Here is a 24,016-nt window from a genome sequence, read left to right as displayed (position 1 = left end):
ATCAGTTCCTATGGAGTGGAGGGTAGCCAATGTAACCCCACTTTTTAAAAAAGGAGGGAGAGAGAAAGCAGAGAATTATAGACCGGTCAGCCTGACATCGGTAGTGGGTAAAATGATGGAATCAATTATTAAGGATGTCAGAGCAGCACATTTGGAAAGAGGTGACATGATAGGTCCAAGTCAGCATGCATTTGTGAAAGGGAAATCATGCTTGACAAATCTTCTGGAATTTTGAGAAGATGTTTCCAGTAGAGTGGACAAGGGAGAACCAGTTGATGTGGTGTACTTGGACTTTCAGAGGTTTTCGACAAGGTCCCACACAAGAGATTAATGTGCAAAGTTAAAGCACATGGGATTGGGGGTAGTGTGCTGACATGGATTGAGAACTGGTTGGCAGACAGGAAGCAAAGAGTAGGAGTAAATGGGTACTTTTCAGAATGGCAGGCAGTGACTAGTGAGGTACCGCAAGGTTCTGTGCTGGGGCCCCAGCTGTTTACATTGTACATTAATAATTTAGAGGAGGGGATTAAATGTAGCATCTCCAAATTTGCGGATGACACTAACTTGGGTGGCAGTGTGAGCTGCGAGGAGGATGCTATGAGGCTGCAGAGTGACTTGGATAGGTTAGGTGAGTGGGCAAATGCATGGCAGATGAAGTATAATGTGGATAAATGTGAGGTTATCCACTTGTGGTAAAAGCAGAGAGACAGACTATTATCGGAACGGTGACAGATTAGGAAAAGGGGAGGTGCAACGAGACCTGGGTGTCATGGTACATCAGTCATTGAAGTTTGGCATGCAGGTACAGCAGGCGGTTAAGAAAGCAAATAGCATGTTGGCCTTCATAGCGAGGAGATTTGAGTACAGGGGCAGGGAGGTGTTACTACAGTTGTACAGGGCCTTGGTGAGGCCACACCTGGAGTATGGTGTACAGTTTTAGTTTCCTAACTTGAGGAAGGGAGCGCAGCAAAGGTTCACCAGACTGATTCCCGGGATGGCGGGACTGACATATCAAGAAAGACTGGATCAACTGGGCTTGTATTCACTGGAGTTCAGAAGAATGAGAAGGATCTCATATAAACATTTAAAATTCTGACAGGTTTAGACAGGTTAGATGCAGGAAGAATGTTCCCAATGTTGGGGAAGTTCAGAACCAGGGTTCACAGTCTAAGGATAAGGGGTAAGCCATTTAGGACCGAGATGAGGAGAAACCTCTTCACCCAGAGTGTGGTGAACCTGTGGAATTCTCTTCCACAGAAAGTTGTTGAGGTCAATTCACTAAATATATTCAAAAAGGAGTTAGATGAAGTCCTTACTACTAGGGGGATCAAGGGGTATGGCGAGAAAGCAGGAATGGGGTACTGAAGTTACACGTTCAGCCATGAACTCATTGAATGGCGGTGCAGGCTCGAAGGGCCGAATGGCCTACTCCTGCACCTATTTTCTATGTTTCTCTGTAATAGCAAGAACGTCCTTCCTCAGATTAGGAGACCAAAACTGAACACAATATTCCAGGTGAGGCCTCACCAACGCCCTGTACAACTGCAGTAAGACCTCCTTGCTCCCATTCTCAAATCCCCTAGCTATGAAGGCCAACATGCCATTTGCCTTCTTCACCGTCTGCTGTACCTGCATGCCAACTTTCAATGACTGATGTACCATGACACCCAGGTCTCGTTGCACCTCCCCTTTTCCTAATCTGCCACCATTCAGATAATATTCTGCCTTCCTGTTTTTGCCACCAAAGTGGATGACCTCACATTTATCTACATTATCCTGCAGATGCCATGCATTTGCCCACTCACCTAACCTGTCCAAGTCACCCTGCAGCCTCTTAGCATCCTCCTCACAGCTCACACCAACACCCAGCTTAGTGTCATCTGCAAACTTGGAGATATTACACTCAATTCCTTCATCTAAATCATTGATGTATATTGTAAATAGCTGGGTCCCAGCACTGAGCCCTGCGGCACCCCACTAGTCACTGCCTGCCATTCTGAAAAAGACCCGTTTATCCCGACTCTCTGCTTCCTGTCTGCCAGCCAGTTCTCTATCCACGTCAATACATTACCCCCAATTCCATGTGCTTTAATTTTGCACACCAATCTCTTGTGGGGGACCTTGTCAAAAACCTTTTGACAATTCAAATACACCACATCCACTGGTTTTCCCCTGTCCACTCTACTAGTTACATCCTCAAAAAATTCTAGAAGATTTGTCAAGCATGATTTCCCTTTCATAAATCCATGCTGACTTGGTCCGATCCTGTCACTGCTTTCCAAACGTGCTGCGATTTCATCTTTAATAATTGATTCCAATATTTTCCCCACTACTGATATCTAAGTCCCCGTTTTCTCTTTCCCTTCTTTCTTAAAAAGTGGTGTTACATTAGCTACCCTCCAGTCCATAGGAACTGATCCAGAGTCAATAGACTGTTGGAAAATGATCACTAATGCATCCACTATTTCTAGGGCCACTTCCTTAAGTACTCTGAGATGCAGACTATCAGGCTCTGGGGATTTATCGGCCTTCAATCCCATCAATTTCCCGACCACAATTTTTTGACTAAGGATATCCTTCAGTTCCTCCTTCTCACTAGACCCTCGGTCCCCTAGTATTTCCGGAAGGTTATTCGTGTCTTCCTTTGTGAAGGCAGAACCAAAGTATTTGTTAATTTCTTTGTTAGCCATTATAAATTCACCTGATTGACTGCAAGGGTCCTACGTTTGCCTTCACTAATCTTTTTCTCTTCACATATCTATAGAAGCTTTTGCAGTCCGTTTTTATGTTCCCAGCAAGCTTCCTCTCATACTCCATTTTCCCTCCTCCTAATTAAACCTTTTGTCCTTCTCTGCTGAATTCTAAATTTCTCCCAGTCCTCAGGTTTGCTGCTTTTTCTGGCCAATTTATATGCCTCTTCCTTGGATTTAACACAATCTTTAATTTCCCTTGTTAGCCACGGTTGAGCCACCTTCCCAGTTTTATTTTTACTCCAGACCGAGATGTACAATTGTTGAAGTTCATCCATGTGATCTTTAAATGTTTGCCATTGCCTATCCACCACCAACCATTTATGTATCGTTGGCCAGTCTATTCTAGCCAATTCACGTCTCATACCATCGAAGTTCCCTTTCCTTACGTTCAGGACCCTAGTCTCTGAATTAACTGTGTTACTCTCCATCTTAATAAAGGATTCTACCATATTATGGTCACTCTTCCCCAAGGGGCCTCGTACAACAAGATTGCTAATTAGTCCTTTCTCATTACACATCACCCAGTCTAGGATGGCCAGCTCTCTAGTTGGTTCCTCGACATATTGGTCTAGAAAGCCATCCCGAATACACTCCAGGAAATCCTCCTCCACCGCATTGCTACCAGTTTGGTTAACCCAATCTATATGTAGATTAAAAGTCGCCCATGATAACTGCTGTACCTTTATTGCATGCATCCCTAATTTCTTGTTTGATGCTATCCCCAACCTCACTACTACTGTTTGGTAGTCTGTACACAACTCCCACTTGCGTTTTCTGCCCTTTGGTATTCCGCAGCTCTACCCATACAGATTCCACATCATCCAAGTTAATGTCCTTCCTTACTATTGAGTTAATTTCCTCTTTAACCATCAACGCTACCCCACCTCTTTTTCCTTTCTGTCTATCCTTCCTGAATGTTGAGTTCCCAGCCTTGGTCACCCTGGAGCCATGGCACCATAATCACAATTATATCATATTCGTTAATAGCTACCTGCGCAGTTAATTCGTCCACCTTATTACGAATACTCCTCGCATTGAGGCACACAGCCTTCAGGCTTGTCTTTTTAACACACCTTGCCTCTTCCAAATTTTGCTGTAATGTAGCCCTTTTTGATTTTTGCCTTGGGTTTCTCTGCCCTCCAATTTTACTTTTCTCCTTTCTATCTTTTGCTTCTGCCCCCATTCTACTTCCCTCTTTCTCTCTGCATAGGTTCCCATCCCCCTGCCATATTAGTTTAACCCCTCCCCAACAGCACTAGCAAACACTCCCCCTGGGACATTGGTTCCGGTCCTGCCCAAGTGTCGACCATCCGGTTTGTACTGATCCTACCTCCCCCAGAACCGGTTCCAATGTCCCAGGAATTTGAATCCCTCCCTCTTGCTCCATTCCTCAAGCCACGTATTCATCTTAGCTATCCTGCAATTCCTACTCCCTCTGAGATTACTACCTTTGAGGTCCTACTTTTAAAAATTTAACTCCTAGCTCCCTAAATTCAGCTTGTAGGACCTCATCCCGTTTTTACCTATATCGTTGGTACCTATGTGCACCACGACAACTGGCTGTTCACCCTCCCTCGCCAAAATGTCCTGCAGCCACTCCGAGACATCCTTGACCCTTGCACGAGGGAGGCAACATACCATCCTGGAGTTTCGAATGCGGCCACAGAAATGTCTGTCTATTCCCCTTACAAGAGAATCCTGTATCACTATAGCTCTCCCACTCTTCAACGAATGGCCTCTTTCATTGAAGGCAATGATTTTACAAAGGCAAGCATACTGGTAACACCCACTGGGATAATTTTGACTTTGGGCAGTATTGATTTATCTGCCTATTATACAGCTGTCCCGAAAAATCGGGAAAAATGTGAAACAGGCTGCTGAATCAATAATGCTAGTTTTAACTATCACCCAAAGTCAGAATTATCGCCACGTATATCCAAGCAGTCAAGATATTTTCTTTTCTTCTAGTATCTCAAACCAGACTTCAGCCAAGAGGCTAAGCAAAGCAACTTATTCCCAGGTCTTTCAGCTGATGCTGTTTATCCTTGACCCATTTATTTGATTGTGGGCAAGAGCAGCTGAGGGCTACTCATCAACTGGTTTTTCATCAGAGCCTTTAAAAAAAAAAATGTCCTCAGGATGTGGACAATTAGTGGTGGGCCGCCTTCTTGAATGAAATGAAGAGTTTTCTAAGTCACTTCAAAGTGCATCAAGAGTCAACCATGCAGTGTCATGTGAAAGCCAGACAAGTAGAAGGGCAGCAAGTTCCAGTCCTGAAGGACATGGGAACCAGTTGGATATTTTTCATCAAGCAATTATCACGGTTATTTATCCCAGCACACGCCCACAAATTACCAGACCTATGGTGGTATTTGAACTCAACCTCTGGGTTGCTAGTACCAGTACTCTAACCATTAGACGACCATACCCCAAATTAAGATTTTTTTGTTTGGAGTTCCAATATTAAATTCCACTTTGTAAATTAAATTGAGGTTTTAAGACTAAAATATACAAGAACAGCTTAGAATTGTTTTTTTTTACATATTCTTGATAGAGGAAGATGGCATTCTTCCACCATATCAGCTTGATTCGAAGCAGAAAGAAGAAAGCATCCAAAGATCTCCTGGATAGTTCTGTTGTATTCATTGACTGCATCTGCAAACTCTTCTGGAAGATCCTCCAGGAACACCTAGAATACAAAGCCAGCTATAATACATTTTCAGTAATAATCAAAAGGTACTTTTGCATTTCTGTATTCTGGCTCACCAGAGTGATATCTGTGTGCATTGCTGATACCAACTCTCTTATCCCGATGACCGTAGCATATATCCACTGAAATACAGGTCTACGATTCTGCCATAGTTGGTTTTAACAATGTAAACATGGAGAACTGGGACACAGACATCACTCCCCTGCAATCCAAATCACAGAAGCAATAATGTAAAAGGGTTGAAACAGGTTTACTTTAGGATTGTCTATTAGAAAGGATCTCCAAGTTGCAAGGACTTTTGTTTCTTACTTATACAACCGCTCAATTCAGAGAAAGAAGCATTATCAAATTTACTTTCCAGAATAAAAATACTACTACTTTGTTTATTTGCACTGCTTAGATTATGCAGTTTGCACACAGTACACACTCAATAATGCCAGAGTAGGAAAGTTGTTGGGCAACTTCAAAACTTTATACATGGTCAAAGGGAATTTTAAACTTTCATTATATATGTGCTTTCTTTTATGAGGGGGCATGCAATGCCTGTGAGACCGTACCCCAGCACGATACTAGTTACTGTTTGCCAGCTGGAAAATTACCCATTTATCCCGACTCTCTGTTTCTGTTAGTTAGCCAATCTTTTATCCATGCTAATATATTACCCCAACCCAGTGATCTCTTATCTTGTGCAGTAACCTTTTATGTGGCACCTTGTGGAAATCCAAATACACCACATCCACTGGTTTTCCCCTATACACCCTGCTCGTTATATCCTCAAAGATCTCCAGAAAATTTGTCGAACATGATTTCCCCTTCATAAAACAATGCTGACTCTGCTCGACTGCATCATGATTTTCTAAATGTCCTGCTACTGCTTCCTTAATAATGGGCTCTAGCATTTATCCCAATGACAGATGTTAGGCTAACTAGTCTATAGTTTCCTGCTTTCTTAAATAGGGGCGTTACATTTGCAGTTTTCCAGTCCGCTGGGACCTCTCCAGACTCAAGGGAATTTTGGTAGATTGCAACCAATGCATCCACTATCTTTGCAGCCACTTTTTTAAGACCTGAGAATGCAGGCTATCAGGTCCAGGGAACTTGTCCACCTTTAGTTCCATTATTTTATCAAATATTTTTTCTTTCGTGATAGTGATTGTATTTAGTTCCCCCCTCCCTATAGCCCCTTGATTATCTATTATTGGGATTTTTTAGTGTCTTCTATCGTGAAGGCCGATACAAAATATTTGTTCAAAGTTTTTGCCATTTCCCATTGTTAATTCTTCAATCTCATCATCTAGGGGATCAACGTTTACTTTAGCTACCCTCTTCCTTTTTATATACCTGTAGAAGCTCTTACTATCTGTTTTTCTATATCTTGCTAGTTTACTCTCATAATCCAGCTTCTCTAATTTTTTTTTGTAAAGTCATCCTTTGTTTATTTTTAACATTTTCCCAACTGCATGATCATGGAAAACCCAAAACTAGGGTCTTAAATCTAAACAAAGGAAAAGACATAGGTATGAGAGGAGAGTTAGCTATGGTAGATTGGGAAACAACAATAAAAAGGTATGACAGTAGGCAAGCAATGGCTGGATTGGGCGTCACCAAAATCCAGGTCCCTGACTGGAGCATGGGCAGGTACAGCGGAGCGGCGAGATCAGGGCAAAGGAGCGGCAAGAGATTGTAGAACGATACTGCGATGTGTGCACACTAGGTCTGTGCAGCAGAGCTGGTCTCCAGTCATCTTGGTTAATCCTTGCCACTTGACCAAGACCTAGCTCTGTCAAGCCCATGTGGTGGCTGGTGTGCAACGGCCACAACACGTTAAAAAAATCCACGCACAGGCATCTTCCACCTGGAATATTATCTCCTTCATTGAAACATCTGTGAACTCATCCCTTTTTGGTGGAAGCAAGTCATCCCCGATACGAGGGACCACCTAAGAAGCAGCTTTCTTTTATGTAACTGTTAATTATTTTTTTTTCTCCATTTATAGTTCTAAGCAAAAGAAAGAAAAGACTTGATTATTGTGCTCACACGACCTCAGGATGTCCTAAAGTGCTTTACAGCCAATGAAGTACTTTTTGAAATGTAGCCACTGTTGTAATATAGGAAATGCAACAGCCAATTTGTGCACAGCAAACTCCCACAAACAGCAATGTGATAATCTGTTCTTGTTATATTGATTGATGGATAAATATTGGCCAGAACTCCCCTGCTCTTCTTCAAAATAGCACCGTGGGATCTTTTACGTCCACCTGAGAGCAGACGGGGTCCTGGATTAACATCGCATCCAAAAGATGGCACCTCCGACAGTGGAGCACTCCCTCAGTATGCACTGGAGTGTCAGCCTAGATTTTTGTGCTCAAGTTTCTGGAATGGGTCTTGAAGCAGAAAGCTTCAAATCCATGGTATTGTAATAAACTACAAAATGTATTGGTGCAAAGATTTTACTGCGGTCCCTGATTTAAAAAAAAAACATTTTTAAGTGATTTATTTACGCTGATTATGTTGAGGCATGTTAGTGCGGAGAATAGTACACTTCCCATTTTGGGGCACCAACTCAGTATAAAGCACTCTCAAGTAAAGAATAACAGTTAAATGCTCAGTAAAGGTCCCTCCTTCACACTGGCCAGTAACATTCCTCTACCCAAATTCAGCAGACCACCTCTTAGTGTACCAGTCCCACAATGTGACATTCATTTGTCACACTGGCCATCTGATGTCTGTCAATGGGAGATTGCCAATTTAATAGAAAATTAGGGGTAGTCCTGTGCTGTGGCCTCATGCCAACTAGAAGCTGGTTTATGACAGCAAAAAACAGCCAACAGCAGAGACTTTATTCCTATCAGAAGGCTAGATTTAAACCCATGGCCCAGAGGTAAAAGGCCAGTGCAATAAACCACAGCACCAACTGGTCTTTTCCAACATCAGCTCATGCAAAAAAAAGAAGAGGATATCCTGAGATGTATCTACTGACACACCAACAGAACAGCCATAGGAAGTAGTATGGGAATATAGAATAGGCGGCCAGAGATACCACAGTGAAAATACAGATAGAGCAGCCAGGTACCTTGGTTTAAAAAGACAGAGATAGCTGTGTGAGAACACAGATACCCATAAATAACACTATGGAAATACAAACTATTTTGTTCAATGAATAAATTGAGTTTCATGATTTTTTTCTTCTTTTCGGATTTAAAATTGAGAATGTTAATCCCCCTAAAATCTCCAATTGTTTCACACTTGCATACCTTTGACTGGTGTAATGTAGCCCAGCTCTTTTCAGTGGAACATGATGGAAGATGTATTCTTCCAAAGATATTTGCTAATATCAGAAGTAAAGACTCCATCACTTCATCAGAAAAGCGAGGTGAACCTGCTAAAATATTGAAAAGCACATACACACACACAATCAATATTCTGACAGATTATAAATTACACTCACTCTGGATGCAATGCAGTACCAGACCCTGCTAAGATAACCACAAACTTTTACAAACATTGGCAATTCAAAAAATCCGAATAGCAGCAATCATTCCTGTTAACTTTGTGAAACCACCAAACCCCGTCACTACTGTCTCCCCGGGACATGCAGCAACTGTGCCAAGAGGGTTGATGGGTGACCGGTTTCTGGGCCTTTAGCTAGTCTGCATTAAACGCCTGGCAGCACAAGAATGACCCACCACCTGATTTTCCCTTCTCCTAGTGGGAAGGTACTTCGCAGAACAACCATTCAAATGTGTGAGATTGACCTTGTATTCCCATAGCTACAGTGCAGATTATTGCTGCTCTTACTTGCTCTGTACCAACATCCAAATAAACTTAATTTATTGCAACAGTATTGTTGAAAAAGGCAGATTTTGCTGCTAGTAATACTCTTAAATAAAGTGGTCACAAGTTATCTGGTACAAGACACCATCAGATTTAAGATTAGGTAGGTAATTGGTTGGTGAGTATTACAGCTCTTTTGCTCTCGAGGTTAGGTAAGTGAATTAAATTGTGAACTAGGAGATTATAATCTACTATAACTTTATTGAAACAAACTAAATTAACTGATTAAAACTATAAATAATTGTTTGAATAAAAACTAATAATATAAATAAAATAAGGTTAGATAGAGATGGCATTGCAAGCAGTGTGTTGTAACTGTAGCATATGGGAGCTGGTGGAGAACGAGATCCCGAGTAATCAAATCTGCGAAGTGCTGCAGCTCGAGAGACTTTGGCTCAGAGTTGTTGAACTGGAGTCATAGTTGCAGACATTGCAATGCATCAGAGAAGGGGAGAGTTACCTGGACACTTTGTTCCAGGAGGCAGTCACACCCCTTAGGTTAAAGTAGTACTTTAGTTAGTTAATGGTCAGGGACAGGAGGGTGTGACTGCAAGTCAGGAAGGTATGGGGATCCAGGATATAGTGATGGAGGAGCCTCGGCCCTTGACCTTGTCCAACAGTTACAAGGTAATTTCTATCTGTAGGGATGAGAACAAGGTCTGCAGGGAGGATGGGCAAACTGACCACAGCAAAATGGGGAAAATAGCAAGTGACAGTATCGTGAGGGGGATAGATACTGTTCTCTGCAGCCACGACAGGGAGTACACCAAAGGATGTGTTGCCTTCCCGGTCCCAGGGTTAAAGACATCTGCTTCCCAGCTGGAGATGAATGGGAGTAGGAAGGGAAGGATCCAGTTGCCGTGGTCCACATAGGAACCAATGATATCGGTAGAACTAGGAATGAGATTCTGCTGACAGTTTGAGTCATCAGGATCCAAATTAAAAAGCAGAACCTCAAAAAGGTAATAATCTCTGGATTGTTACCCAAGTCACGTGCCAATCAGCATAGGGATAAGCAGATTAGGTTAAATACGTGGCTGAAAGAATGGTGTGAGAGACAGGGGTTTCGCTTCATGGGCCACTGGTACCAGTACTTGGGAAAGAGGGAGCTGTTCCGTTGGGGTGGGCTCCACTTGAACCGGCTGGAACCAGTGTCCTAGCAAATCGAATAACTAGGACAGTAGACAGGACTGTAAACTAATGAAGATGGGGTGGGAGGATTCAGGAAAGAGTAAATTTAAAAGCAGCAAGGGAAATGTCAAGGCTCTAGAGCAGAGCAGAGTTTGGGGTAAAAATAAGCAGTGGGTCAGGAAGGGACAGGGAAAGTAATAGGGCAGTAACTAAGGTGACAACAGGGAAAAATAGAAAAAAGTCAAAGCTAATGGTACTATATCGGAATGCGCGAAGCATTCGCAGCAAAATAGATGAATTTTAATAGCGCAGATAGACATTAATAGGTTTGATCCAATAGCCATTACGGAGTCGTGGTTGTAAAATGACCAAGGTTGGGAATTAAATATTCCAGGATACTTAACTTTTAGAAGAGATAGGCAAAATAGAAAAGGAGGAGGGGTTGCCCCGATAATAAAGGATGGGATAAAGACAGTGGAAAGAATGGATCTTGGCTTGGAAAATCAAGAAGTAGAATCAGTTTGGGTGGAGCTAAGGAACAATAAGGGGCAGAAAAAATTGCAACAGCAGTTGTAATGTAGGGCAGAGTATAAATCAGGAACATTAAGACGCATGTAACAAGGGGAATACAGTAATCATGGGGAACTTTAATCTACATATAGACTGAGCAAACCAAATTTGAAGTAATAATGTGGAGGACGAGTTCATGGAATGTATACAAGATTGTTTTCTCGATCAGTATGTTTGAGGAACCAATTCGGGAACAGGCTATTTTAGATCTAGTATTGTGCAATGAGGAAGGGTTAATCAATCAGCGTCATGATAGGCAGTCTCTCGGAGTCGAGAATGACTTGCTTCCACTCTAAAAGTGAGTTCTCAGGTGACTGAGGAGTCTAATGCTGGACCTACAGTCTCTGCCACAGGTGGGGCAGACAGTGGTTGAAGGAAAGGGTGGTCGGGAAGCCTGGGTTGACACTTCCATGCTTGGTTTCCGCTTGCTCTCGGCGATGGGACTCTAGGTCCTCAGCGCCCTCACGGATGCTCTTCCTCCACTTTGGGCGGTCGTTGGCCAGGGATTCCCAGGAGTCGGTGGGGATATTGCACTGTGTCAAGGAGACTTTGAGGATGTCCTTGAAGCATTTCCTCTGCCCACCCCGGGCTTGCCTGCCGTGTCGAAACTCCGCGTAGAGCGCTTGCTTTGGGAGTCTCGTATTGAGCATGTGGACGATGTGGCCCGCCCAACGGAGCTGGTCGAGCGTGGTCAATAACCTTGTAATAAAGAGGCCTTTGGGGAAGAGTGACCATATTATGATAGAATTTTATATTGAGTTTGAAAGTGATTTAGTCAAGTCCAAAACTCGGGTCTTAAATCTAAACAAAGCTATGTAGATATGAGGGGAGAGTTGGCTAATGTAGATTGGGAAACTACATTAAAAGGTATGACAGTGGATAAGCAATGGCTAGTATTTGAGGAATTAATACATACTTTACAACAAATATACATTTCTTTGTGGCATAAAAACCCCACAGGAAAAGTGGTCCTACTGCAGCTAACAAGAGAAGTTAAAGTTAATAATAGATAAAAATAAAGAGGCTTATAATGTTGTCAAAAAGAGTAGCAAGCCTGAGGATTGGGAGGGTTTTAGAATCCAGAGGACCAAGAAATTGAGAGAGAAAAAAAAGACAAAATTAAATTAGCAAGAGACATAAAAACAGATTGCAAATGTTCCTACAGATATGTAAATAGGGAGAGATTAATGAAAGTAAACGTGAGCAGGGATTAAGAGGCAAAGACAGGAGAAATTATATTGGGCAATGGGGAAATGGCAGAGACATTAAACAAATATTTTGGATCTGTCTTCACAGTAGAAGACACAAAAAACATTCCGGAAATAATGGGGAACCAAGAGGCTAGAGAGAATGAGGAACTTAAAGAAATCAGTATAAGTGAAGACATGCTGCTGGAGAAATTAATGGGATGAAGTGGTGACAATCCCCTGGACCAGACGACCTGCATCTTAGGGTTTTAAAAGGAGGCAGCTGCAGAGATAGTGGATGCACTGGTATTAATCTTCCAGAATTCTCTTGATTCTAGAACAGTCCCCAAGGATTGAAAGGTAGCAAATATTACACTGCTATTTAAGAGAGGAACTATAGGCTAGTTAGCTCGACTTCAGTAATAGGCAAAATGCTAGAATCTATTAATAGGGATGTAGTAACAGGACACTTAGAAAATTGTAATATGATTAGGCAGAGTCAATATGGTTTTATGAAAGGGAAATTGTGTTGAGTTTTTTTGAAGATGTAATTAGTAGGATGGATAAGGGGGTTGTAGAATATTTGGATTTTCAAAAAGCATTCGACAAGGTGCCACACAAGAGGTTATTGCACAAAATTAGGATTCATGGGATTGAGGGTAATATATTAGCATGGAACAAGAATTAAAACAAACAGGACTTTTTGGGTTGACAGGCTATAACTAGTGGGGTTCCGCAAGGATCAGTACTTGAGCCTCAGCTATTTACAATCTATATTAATGACTTCGGTGAAGGGACTGAGTGTAGCGTATCCAAGCTTGCTGATGATACAAAGTTAGGTGGGAAAGTAAGCGGTGAGGTGGATGCAAAAAGGCTGCAGAGATAGACAGGTTGAATGAGTGGGCAAGTACATGGCAAATGGAATACAATGTGGGGAAATGTGAAGTTATTCGCTTTGGTAGGAAAAACAAAAAAGCAGAATATTTTTTGAATGGAGAGACTGGGAAATGTTTGCATTCTGAGGGACCTGGTTGTCTTTGTACATGAATCACAGAAAGCTAACATGCAGGTACAGCAAGCAATTAGGAAAGCAAATGGTATGTTAGCGCTTTTTTTTTACAAAAAGGTATTAAAGTATAAGAGTAAAGAAGTCTTACTACAATTATACAGGGCATTGGTGAGGCCACACCTGGAGTACTGTGTACAGTTCTGGTCTCCTTACCTAAGGAAAGACATACTTGCCTTAGAGGAGTGCAACGAAGGTTCACTAGACTGGCTTCTGGGATTGTCCTGTGAGGAGAGATTGAGTAGACTAGGCCTATATTCCTTAGAGTTTAGAAGAATAAGAGATGATCTAATTAAAACATAAAATTCTTAAGGGGCTTGACAGGGTTAATGCTGAGAAAATGCTTCCCTTGGCTAGGGAATCTAGAACACTGGGTCAGCCTCAGAATAAGGGATCGGCCATTTAGGACAGAGACGAGGAGAAAAGTCTTCACTCAAAGGGTTGTGAATCTTTGGAATTCTCTATTCCAGAGAGCTATGGACGCACACCTGAGTATATTCAAGACAGAGGTCGATAAATGTTTGGGAACTAAAGGAATTAAGGGATATGAGGGTAGTGCGATAAGGTGGAGTTGAAGTAGAAGATCAGACATGGTCTTGTTGAATAGCAGAGCAGGCTCAAAGGACCACATCGCCTACTCCAGCTCCTATTTCTTATGTTCTTATGATTCAGACGATGGACGTTTCATTCTTTGTTGTCTTAAACATTGGCTTAAAGTCAAGATCTTACCTTTTATTGCTGATTTCTCACGCAGAGTGCAAATCTTGTGAAATAGACCTTTTACCAGGAAACTGACAAAGACAAAATTTGCCGGTTCGTGAGAATGCAAGTGGGTCACCAGACCTGCAAATCCTTGTGGTGTCCCATCTAAATCCACAAAACCCTGCAAAAAACAAATCAAGCAATTGTTACTTATAACTACAGCCATGTATTCTATTTCAGCCACAGATGTATATTATAATGATCAGGACTGATACTATTCTAATCCAAGATGAGTGGAAATTTAGAAATATTTAAAAGGATGGCATTCTAATATACTTCAGATTCTCCATTTTACAGATGCACTCAATTTCACTCCATAAAATGTGCAGATTTTACAATGATTCCTCATCAGTTTTTAATGACTTTAAAGAGAGAACTAACAAGTATACAACTCTGACATCCTGCTGCTTTGAGTCTCAAGAGATTTGGTTCAGTGTGGCACAGGCAGACATGGATAGTGGCCCGTTTGGCCTGTACTGTTTTCCCTAGTTGCCTTATCATTAAACCAACTCCCTAAACAAGACAAGAAAATAAAATTGAACTAAAAACAATGTTGAAGGTTAAGGATGTTGAAAAAAGGGAAACTTTGAAGCGACGTACCTGAGGTTTTTATGATTACAGAAAGGATTAGCAAACTTGATCCTGGCAAAATGTTCAAATACCAGAGTACAAACGTTGAAAATTAGTACATGATGATTTAAGGGAAATCAGGCCGATTTAAATTTTTTTTTTTTTTTTACACAAAGTATATTAGTGTGTAATAATTCATCAAGAAAGGCAAGTAGAATGGTTCCAGGGATGAAGGAATTATGTTACATGGATAGACTAGAGACTAGAGAAGCTGGGGTTGTTTTCCTTAGAGCAGAGAAGACTAAGAGGAGATTTGATAGAGGTGTTTAAAATCATGAAGGATTTAGATTAGGTAAATAAAGAGAAACTGTTTCCAATGGCTGAAGGGTTGATATGAGAGGGCACAGATTTAAGGTGATTGGCTAAAGAACCAGAGGCAACATGAGGAAAAACCTTTTTACGCAATGAGTGGTTAGGATTTGGAGTACATTCGTCCCAGCATATTCTCCCTATGTGCTCACATGACTGTCACATTTCAAGTATTTAACTTTAATTTTCCATCCTCATTGAATTGAAATGCCACACATTTATATTTGGAACTTTATGACTTGAGATGCAGAGAACATTTACTGGATTTCTGACAGGTTTGAAAATCAGTAACTTCATTCAAACATACTTGCAGATTTTGTTTACATTTCTGTCAGGCAGCTTTAAATCTTACCTCTTTGAGAAGAAACTGTAAACAGAACAGGAAGTACAGCTTCAATACCAATTGTTTCTTCTGTTTATCATAACACAACATAGAATGCTGCAGGAGCGACAAAGCCTAAGGGGAGAAATATGTTTTTCAATGATTATTCATGGTGTCAAAATGCACTCACTTTACTAGTATATTTAACAGGTTTAGATGAGCTAAATTTTATTCCATGCAGTTATATTGGGAGTGTGCTGCAGATGTGTTGAAATACCTTGCGTCAAAGTTATATTTTAGCAGCTGTATTCAGCAGCACCGCTGATAAACAGTCCGAGCTTCATTTAAATAAGTGATTGAAAGCCAGAATTACGGGGAAAGGGAGAATCAAGGAAATTATCTTGTGTGACTACACGAATAATGCAGCCAATTTATTCCTGGTACTAAAATTTAATTTAAAAGCTCACCGCAGGAGCGGCAAAACACCAAGTTTTGCTGTTTTATCTTGCCTTTATTTCCATGTTAATAATAACATAATAGGCAACGTATAACCTTTTTTTGATGTTTGTCCTGAACAATAATTTCCACTGAAAAATCCATAAAAATGTAATAACTATTGAACCAAAAAATAAATAAAAACAGTTGGGTTACTGCTCAGAAATACAATTCCAATACAAGCAGAAAACACTGAATATAAAAGTAGTGCAGTAGATATCCAAAGGCTGCCATACCTCTCGGTAAAATGTTGCAGATTAAGATCTAGATAACTGATGAACATTTATACTTAATTTTGGATTTGTACTTGGATGAGAAATTTCAGAGAGTGGAACATTTTAAAATTCTACAATCAATTAATGGAGCCCTGGGTCAGATAATCATCAGGATCTCATTGTAGACAATAACTGATCTTTATTGTTCTTAACTACTTTTGTGAATCTCAGCAATTTTATAACAATGATGCATATTTCTAAAAATAATAATAAAATTATACTGCTGCAAAGTTTATATTTACAAATAATGTTGCAGTGACGAGGCTTTCCAGATAATTAACTACCTTGGCTTTTGCATCCATCCTGTCCTCAGCTTCAGCAACCAGCAGCATAAGACGAAGCACAAGAGAGACCGATAGAGGAAACTGGCCATTAAGTAAGGGAACGCTTGCTTTCAGAAGTCTCTGTACTTTGGGCATTGGGACACTGTAAAAGACCACATTACCAATCACATCGAAACCTCGTCTTCCAGCTCGTCCAGACATCTGGAAAGAATACAGGAAAGATCAGTTGTTGCAAATTTAGGTTTGTGTCTTCATGCTGGTATCACTGCAGTAATCATTCGTAGAAAAATATTACTTTATTGAAAGGTCATAGTCACAAAATGTTAACTTTATTTCTCTCCACAGATGCTGCCTGACCTGCTGAATATTTTCAGCATTTTATGTTTTTATTTCAGATTTCCAGCATCTGAAGAATTTTGCTTTTGTACTTTATTACATTGATGGTTTCAACAGATTAAACTCAACAAGTTTCTAGTCTAGCCCATTCAGTGGTACAGGCCAATATTACTTACTCTCCCTCTTTTGAGAGATTTTTTCCGGCTCTCATAACAACCCCAAAACATCACCGTGCATAATGGATAAAGTTTACTTCTAGGCCCCTGCCAAATTCACTCTTGCAACCAGGTTGGAACAACTGAAAATGACAGCCACTTCTGGCTTTCCATCTCTTCATACAAGGAAATACCTTGCCTCTACTCAGTCAGTACCTCCTCTGACCAAGCCTTAATTAACAAAGTCAATTAGTAACCAATGCATTATAGTAATGGCCACCTTCAGTTGTTGTTCTTACAAGCTAAAATTATTCAGCCTTTCCTGTTACACGTAGAATATTGAAGTTGAACTTCAAACATGATGTATACAGAAGCATCGCTTAAGTGATTTGATGTGAACACTGCACCAGTGGCAAATCCTTTTCCTAAAAGGTTGAGAGAATGATCAAAGCTAAAGCTATTTATCTAGAGAAAACAATTTGAGATATAAAAGGGGAATTCACCCAGATAAACTGGAAAGAAAAATTGGCAAATTAGACAGCGGCTGCCAATATAGCACCACTGTTCAAGGAAGGAGAGAGAAAGCTGATAACTGTAGACCGAAACAAAAACAGAAAATGTTGGAAACACTCAGCAGGCCAGGCAGCATCCGTGGAGAGAGAAAGAGTTAACATTTCAGTTCTGTGACCCTTCATCAGAACTGGAAAAGTTAGAGATGTAATAGATTTTAATCAGGTGTAGAAGCAGGGAAAGGGGTGGGTTGGGGGCAGGGGGAAGGGAGAAAGAACAAAAGGGAGGCTCTGTGATAGGATAGAAGGCAGGAGTGGTTAAATATTGCAAATTGGGACGGCAGAATCATAAACAGAGATAGTGGACTGAAATTGTTGAACTCAATGTTGAGTGCAGAAGGCTGTAAAGTGCCTAATCGAAAGATAAGGTGCTGTCCCTGGAGCTTACGTTGAGCTTCTTTGGAACAGTGCAAGAGGCCAAGAATGGAGAGGTCAGATTGGGAGTGGGGAATTAAAGTGACAGGCAACCGGAAGTTCGGGGTCACCCTTCCAAACTGAACGGAGGTGTTAGGCAAAGAACTTTAAGAAATAGGTGGAGTAGGCCATTTGGCCCCTCGAGACTGCTCCGTCATTCAATAAGATCATGACTGATCTGATCTTGGACTCCACTTCCCTGCCTCCTCCCCATAACCCTTTAATCCCTTATCGCTCAAAAATCTGTCCATCTCTGCCTTAAATATGACCCAGCCTCCACAGCTCTCTGGGGCAGAGAATTCCATATAGATTTACAACCCTCAGAAGAAATTTCTCCTCATCTATTTTAAATGGACAGCCCCTTATTCTAAGACTATGTCCCCTAGTTTTAGTTTCCCCTATGAGTGGAAATATATGGTCACCCAATCTGCGTTTTGTCTCCCAACGTAGAGGAGACCGCTTCGTGAGCAGCAAATAGAGTCTACTAAATTGTAAGTAGTACAAGTAAATCGCTGTTTCACCTGGAAGGAGTGTTTGGGGCCCTGGACAGTGGGAAGGGAGGAGGTAAAAGGGCATGTGTTGAATCTCCTGCGCTTGCAAGGGAAGGTGGCATGGGGATGGGGCGGGTGCTGTTGGGGGTGATTGTGGAGTGGACCAGGGTATTGCAGAGAGCAGGGTCCCTTTGGAATGCTGAAAGGAGGAGAGGAGAGGGGAAGATGTGCTTGGTGGTGGGATCACGCTGAAAGTGATGGAAATGACGGAGAATGATCGTTGAACATGGAGGTTGGTGAGGTGAAAGGTGTCGATAAGGGGAACCCTATCGTGGTTCTGGGAGGGAGGGGGAAGAGAGCAGATGTGCAGGAAATGGGATGGACACAGTCAAGGGCCATGTCAACCACAATAGAGGGGAATCCTCAGTTGTGGAAAAAGGAAAGACATATCAGAAGTATTAATATGGAAGGTGGCAGTGTCAGAAAAGATGCGACGGAGACGGAGAAATTGGGAGAATGGAACAGAGTCCTACAGGAAGTGGGGTAGGAAGAAGTGTAGTCCAGGTAGCTGTGGACTCAGTCAATGTTTGTCGATAGCCTATCCGCAGAAATGGAGACAAAGAAGCCGAGGAAGGGAATCATCAGAGATGGACCATGTGAAGGTGAGGGAAGGGTGGAAATTGGAAGCAAAGTAAGTGAAGTTTTCTAGTTCTGGGTGAGAGCAGGAAACAGCACCAATACAGTCAACAATGTACCGGGAAGAGAGATTAGGGAGGGGACTGGAACAATTGTGCACCAGTTGGATTATGAATAGTAAGAGTGCTTCTAGGGACCATAGCATGGGATAAAATTAAAGCCGATCTTGAAAGACATGGGTTAATGGAGGGCAGCCAACATGGATTTGTAAAAGGACAGTGGTATACTATAAATTTAATAAAACTGAGGAATGAATGGATTGTACTGCTGAAGAAAATGCCATTCATGTGTATATGGATTTTCAAAAGTTATTTGTTAAAGTGCCACATAGGATATTGTCAATTGAAATTTTCAAGACTGAGATCGATAGATTTTTGTGAGTAAAGAATATCAAGGGATATGGAGCGAAAGCAGGTAAATGGAGTTGATTTACCTGTCTGTATTGTAAGGCATCCAGAGATACTGAATCATCGAGAAAGACAACAGTTTTGCATGGCATGTTAATTCCCAAAGCAAGAGTTCCGGTAGCAGTCACGACCTACAGAAAGACAAAATTTATTGAAGCAAGTGTAATCTCAATAGCCAAGTTCAGTTGGAACACAACACTGAGTCTGTACGTGCGAGCTTTGTACAACTGCTAGCTTTTCAGGGTAAAATGACTGTACTAGAATCAATCAATTCCATGACCCGGCACTCTCAGTATTCAATTGTTGCAAGTAAATGTGTCTCTTTTATTATAAATAGCACAAATCCTGCAAAGCCTTATTTTTATATAATTCAGCTTTTCATGGCAAGGTATTTAACTGTAAAATGACCTCAAGAATTATACATTACTAATGTTTTTAAAAAACAATTCACATGCCGACCATTTTCATCATGGTTCAAGTAGCAGGCAGAAGGATCTTGTGGAAATTCAATATTTTCAATACTAAGCTTTAAATTTAAAAAAGAATTCTACCAATTGTTACATTACAAAAAAAAAGGTGATCTGATCTGCAAGAATAAATATCTTATTAGCTCAATGAAGGAATGAAAATTTAAATTGTCACCTGGTTGGTTCAAAATGGACCAACCGAAAGCACTGATTTTAACAGTCTCAAATGTCTGACTGCTAAATGATATTTTTAATGTAAACAGACAATGTATATTTATAGCATCCCCGTTGATAAAAATATGGTTGCAATGTCAACCAGATGTCAAAATTCCTTGCAGATCTCTGTTGATTCTGATCCTCATGGATGACAAAGTCAATAGTCGTGGACTGGAGTAAAACTGTTTCATTGCAGAATCAGCACACTTCCAAATAAACATTATCTTGTGAATTTTCATCCCTCACTAGCAGCAGTGACAATACTCTTGGGCACCACACAGCCAACACTCAGTTTCTATACCATGATGCTGATAATTGTCAGCCCTGCCAGCACATACTAGTCATATCTCTGTCCCACATGCACAAGGTCTGCAAACTAGGCCAGAAACCATGCATGCTAGGTCCATGGATCAAGTAGCCAGCACAAGGATAAAAAAAAAACACAAAGCACGTTTTCCCCAAGGATCATATGGAAATTCAATATTTTCATCTGCCCCATACCAAGCTTATGCTGGGGATTCCATGGAGGCTGACAAGTCTCCTGGACCTGATGGCCTGCATCCTAGGGTCTTAGAAGTGGCTGCAGAGAGAGTAGATGCATTGGTTGCAATCTTCCAAAATTCCCTAGATTCTGGAAAGGTCCCAGCAGATTGGAAAACCGCAAATACAACACCCCTATTCAAAAAAGGAGGAAGCCTGAAAGCAGGAAACTATAGGCCAGTTAACTTAACATCGGTCATTGGGAAAATGCTGGAGTCCATTATTAAGGGAATAGTAGCAGGACATTTAGAAATTTATAATACGATCAAGCAAATCAACATGAAAGGGAAATTGTGTATGTCAATTTATTAGAGTTCTTTGACCATATAATGAGCAGGTACATCATAGAAAATAAGAGCAGTAGCTGCAAGGTGATTTAGATAGGTCGATTGAGTGGGCAAACACATGGCAGATGCAGTATAACGTGGATAAATGTGAAGTTACCAACTTTGGTAGGAAAAACATAAGGACAAAGTATTATTTAAATGGTGATGACTTGGGAAGTGTCGAGATACAGAGGGATCTGGCTGTCCTCGTACACCAGTCATTGAAAGCAAACATGCAGGTGGAGCAAGCAGTTAGGACAGCAAATGGTACGTTGGCCTTCATTGCAAACATGATTTTCCTTTCATAAATCCATGTTGACTTTGTTTAATCCCATTGATATTCTGCAAGTGTGCCGTCATCACATCCTTTATAATAGACTTCAGCATTTTCCCTACTACTAATGTCAGGCTAACCAGTCTGTAGTTCCAGTTTTCTCTCCCTCCTTTTTGAAATAGTGGGGTTCCATTTGCCACCCTCCAATATGCAGGAACTGTTCCATAAGATGACAACCAATGCATCTACTATTTCCATGGCTACCTGTTTTGGTACTCTGGAATGCAGATCATCAAGCCCTGGGGATTTATCGGCATTCAGTCCCATTAGTTTCTTCAGCACTATTTTCTTACTAATCATTTCCTTTAATTCCTCTTGCTCACTAGACCCTTGGTTCCCTAGCATTTCCGGGACGTTATTTGTGTCCTCTTCCGTGAAGACAGAACCGAAGTATTTATTTAATTGTTTTGCCATTTCCTTATTCCCCATTACAAATTCTCCCGTTTCTGTCTGTAAAGGACCTACATTTGTCTTCACTAATCTTTTTCTCTTTACGTACTTTAGAAACTTTTGCAGTCGATTTTTATGTTCCTTGCAAGTTTACTCGCATACTCTATTTTTCCCCTCTTAATCAATCTCTTGGTCCTTATTTGTTCAATTCTAAACTGCTCCCAATCCTCAGGCTTGCTACTTTTTTTGGCAACTTTGTAGAACTCCTCTTTGAATCTAATACTATCCTTAATTTATTTTGTTAGCCATGGTTGGGCCACTTTTCCTTTTGTGTTTTTAACGCCAGAAAGGAATGTATAACTATTGCAATTCATGCATTCATTCCTTAAATATTAGCCATTGCCTATCCACCGTCATGCCTTTTAATGAATCTTCCCAATCTATCATAGCCAATTCATTCCTCATACCTTCGTAATTTCCTTTGTTTAGATTTAGGACCCTAGTTTCGGATTGGACTACTTCACTTTCCATCTTAAGAAATTCAATCATGTTATGGTCACTCTTCCCTAAAGGACCCCGCACAACAAGACTGTTAATTACACAATGAGAAAACCCTTCTCATTACACATCAAGGGGAACCAGTAGATGTAGGCATCGGCAACTTCACGGGAGCCAAGGTGCAAATCCATGTGGACTCGGATGCAAGGCCCGTCCATCATAAAGTTCGGACAGTTCTGTATATGATGAGGGAGAAGGTCGAAATCGAACTGGGCAGACTCCAGCATGAAGGGATCATATCACCGGTTACATTTAATGAATGGGCCAGCCCCATTGTTCCTGTGCTGAAAAGTGATGGCACAGTCAGAATCTGTGGCAACTACAAGGCTACCATCAACAGGGTTTCAAAACAGGATCAGTACCCATTACCAAAGGCTGATGACTTGTTTGCAACGCTAGCTGAGGGGGGAGTCATTCACCAAACTGGACTTGACGTCAGCCTACATGACACAGGAGCTGATCGAGACGTCGAAGAGACTTATGTGCATTAACACGCATAAAGGACTGTTTATTTATCACAGGTGCCCTTTTGGAATTCGCTCGGCTGCAGCAATATTTCAGAGGAACATGGAGAGTCTACTGAAGTCCGTTCCCAGAACCGTCATGTTCCAAGATGATATCCTGATCACAGGTCGTGACTCCGAGGAACATCTGAACAACCTAGAAGAGGTTCTACATTGTCTGGACAAAGTGGGACTCAGACGGAAACACTCGAAGTGCGTCTTCATGGCACCAGAGGTCGAATTCCTGGGGAGGAACATTGCTGCTGATGACATCAGGCCATGGACACGAAAACCAAGACTATCAAGAATGCACCCAAGCTGCAGAATGCGACAGAGCTGCGTTCGTTCCTGGGTCTACTCAACTACTTCGATAAATTCCTACCGAAATGGAGCAAATTGGAGCCACTGCACATGCTGCCAAGAAAAGGCGACAACTGGGCGTGGGGTGCGTCTCAAGACATAGTTTTTGAGAAAGCCACTAATCTGCTTTGCTCTAACAAGCTGCTGGTACATCATGACCCATGTAAACGTTTAGTATTGACCTGTGATGCTTCGTCATATGGAATTGGTTGCGTACTCCAACAAGCTAATGAGCCAGGTAAACTTCAACCAGTCGCGTATGCTTCAAAAGGTCTGTCTAAAACGGAAAGAGCCTACAGCATGGTAAAGAAAGAAGCACTAGCCTGTGTGTATGGGGTTAAAAAGATGCATCAGTACCTGTTTGGTCTTCGGTTTGAACTGGAGACAGATCACAAGCCGCTCATTTCACTCTGTCTCTGAAAACAAAGGTATCAATACCAATGCTTCATCCCACATCCAGAGGTGGGCGCTGACATATCCGCTTATGATTATGTCATTCGCCATAGACCTGGCACCGAGAATTGAGCCGATGCTTTGAGCCGTCTGCCGTTGCTCACACCGGAGGTGGAAACGCCACAACCAGCGGACCTATTGTTAGTTATGGATGCTTTTAAGAGTGAAGGAACCCCTGTCACAGCTCAAGTTAAGACCTGGGCCAGCCAGCACCCGATTTTAAATCGGTGGTGAAGAGTTGCATCCTCAAAGATGATTGGTCTGCCATATCTAAGAAATTTGCGAGGAGACCAAACCTTACATTCGTCGCAAAGACGAACTGTCTATTCAGTCGGATTGTATACTGTGGGGCAATCGTGTTATTATGCCCAACAGAGGGAGAGAGAAATTTGTCCGTGAGCTACATAGCACACATCATGGTGTTGTAATGATGAAACCTGGCGATGGCTTTCATGTATGGTGGCTGGGAATTG

General features: G+C 41.5%; 1 protein-coding gene across 1 annotated transcript in view; it reads right to left on the bottom strand.

The window, feature by feature from the left end:
• The window catches only part of LOC139245818 (probable ATP-dependent RNA helicase DDX60), a 124,521-nt gene that overhangs the window by 6,937 nt on the left and 93,568 nt on the right, over nucleotides 1–24,016 (bottom strand). The window contains exons 28-33 of the mRNA XM_070871323.1: nucleotides 19,423–19,527; nucleotides 16,329–16,529; nucleotides 15,305–15,409; nucleotides 13,981–14,134; nucleotides 8,718–8,845; nucleotides 5,295–5,442 (exon numbers count right to left, since the gene is read on the bottom strand). Coding sequence (XP_070727424.1) covers nucleotides 5,295–5,442; nucleotides 8,718–8,845; nucleotides 13,981–14,134; nucleotides 15,305–15,409; nucleotides 16,329–16,529; nucleotides 19,423–19,527 — 841 coding nt within the window. The remainder of the gene's footprint in view (nucleotides 1–5,294; nucleotides 5,443–8,717; nucleotides 8,846–13,980; nucleotides 14,135–15,304; nucleotides 15,410–16,328; nucleotides 16,530–19,422; nucleotides 19,528–24,016) is intronic.

This window comes from Pristiophorus japonicus, chromosome 2 (genome assembly GCF_044704955.1).
Source record: "Pristiophorus japonicus isolate sPriJap1 chromosome 2, sPriJap1.hap1, whole genome shotgun sequence".
Taxonomy (NCBI): Eukaryota; Metazoa; Chordata; class Chondrichthyes; family Pristiophoridae; genus Pristiophorus; species Pristiophorus japonicus.
This window is presented reverse-complemented; position numbering and strand designations above follow the sequence as displayed.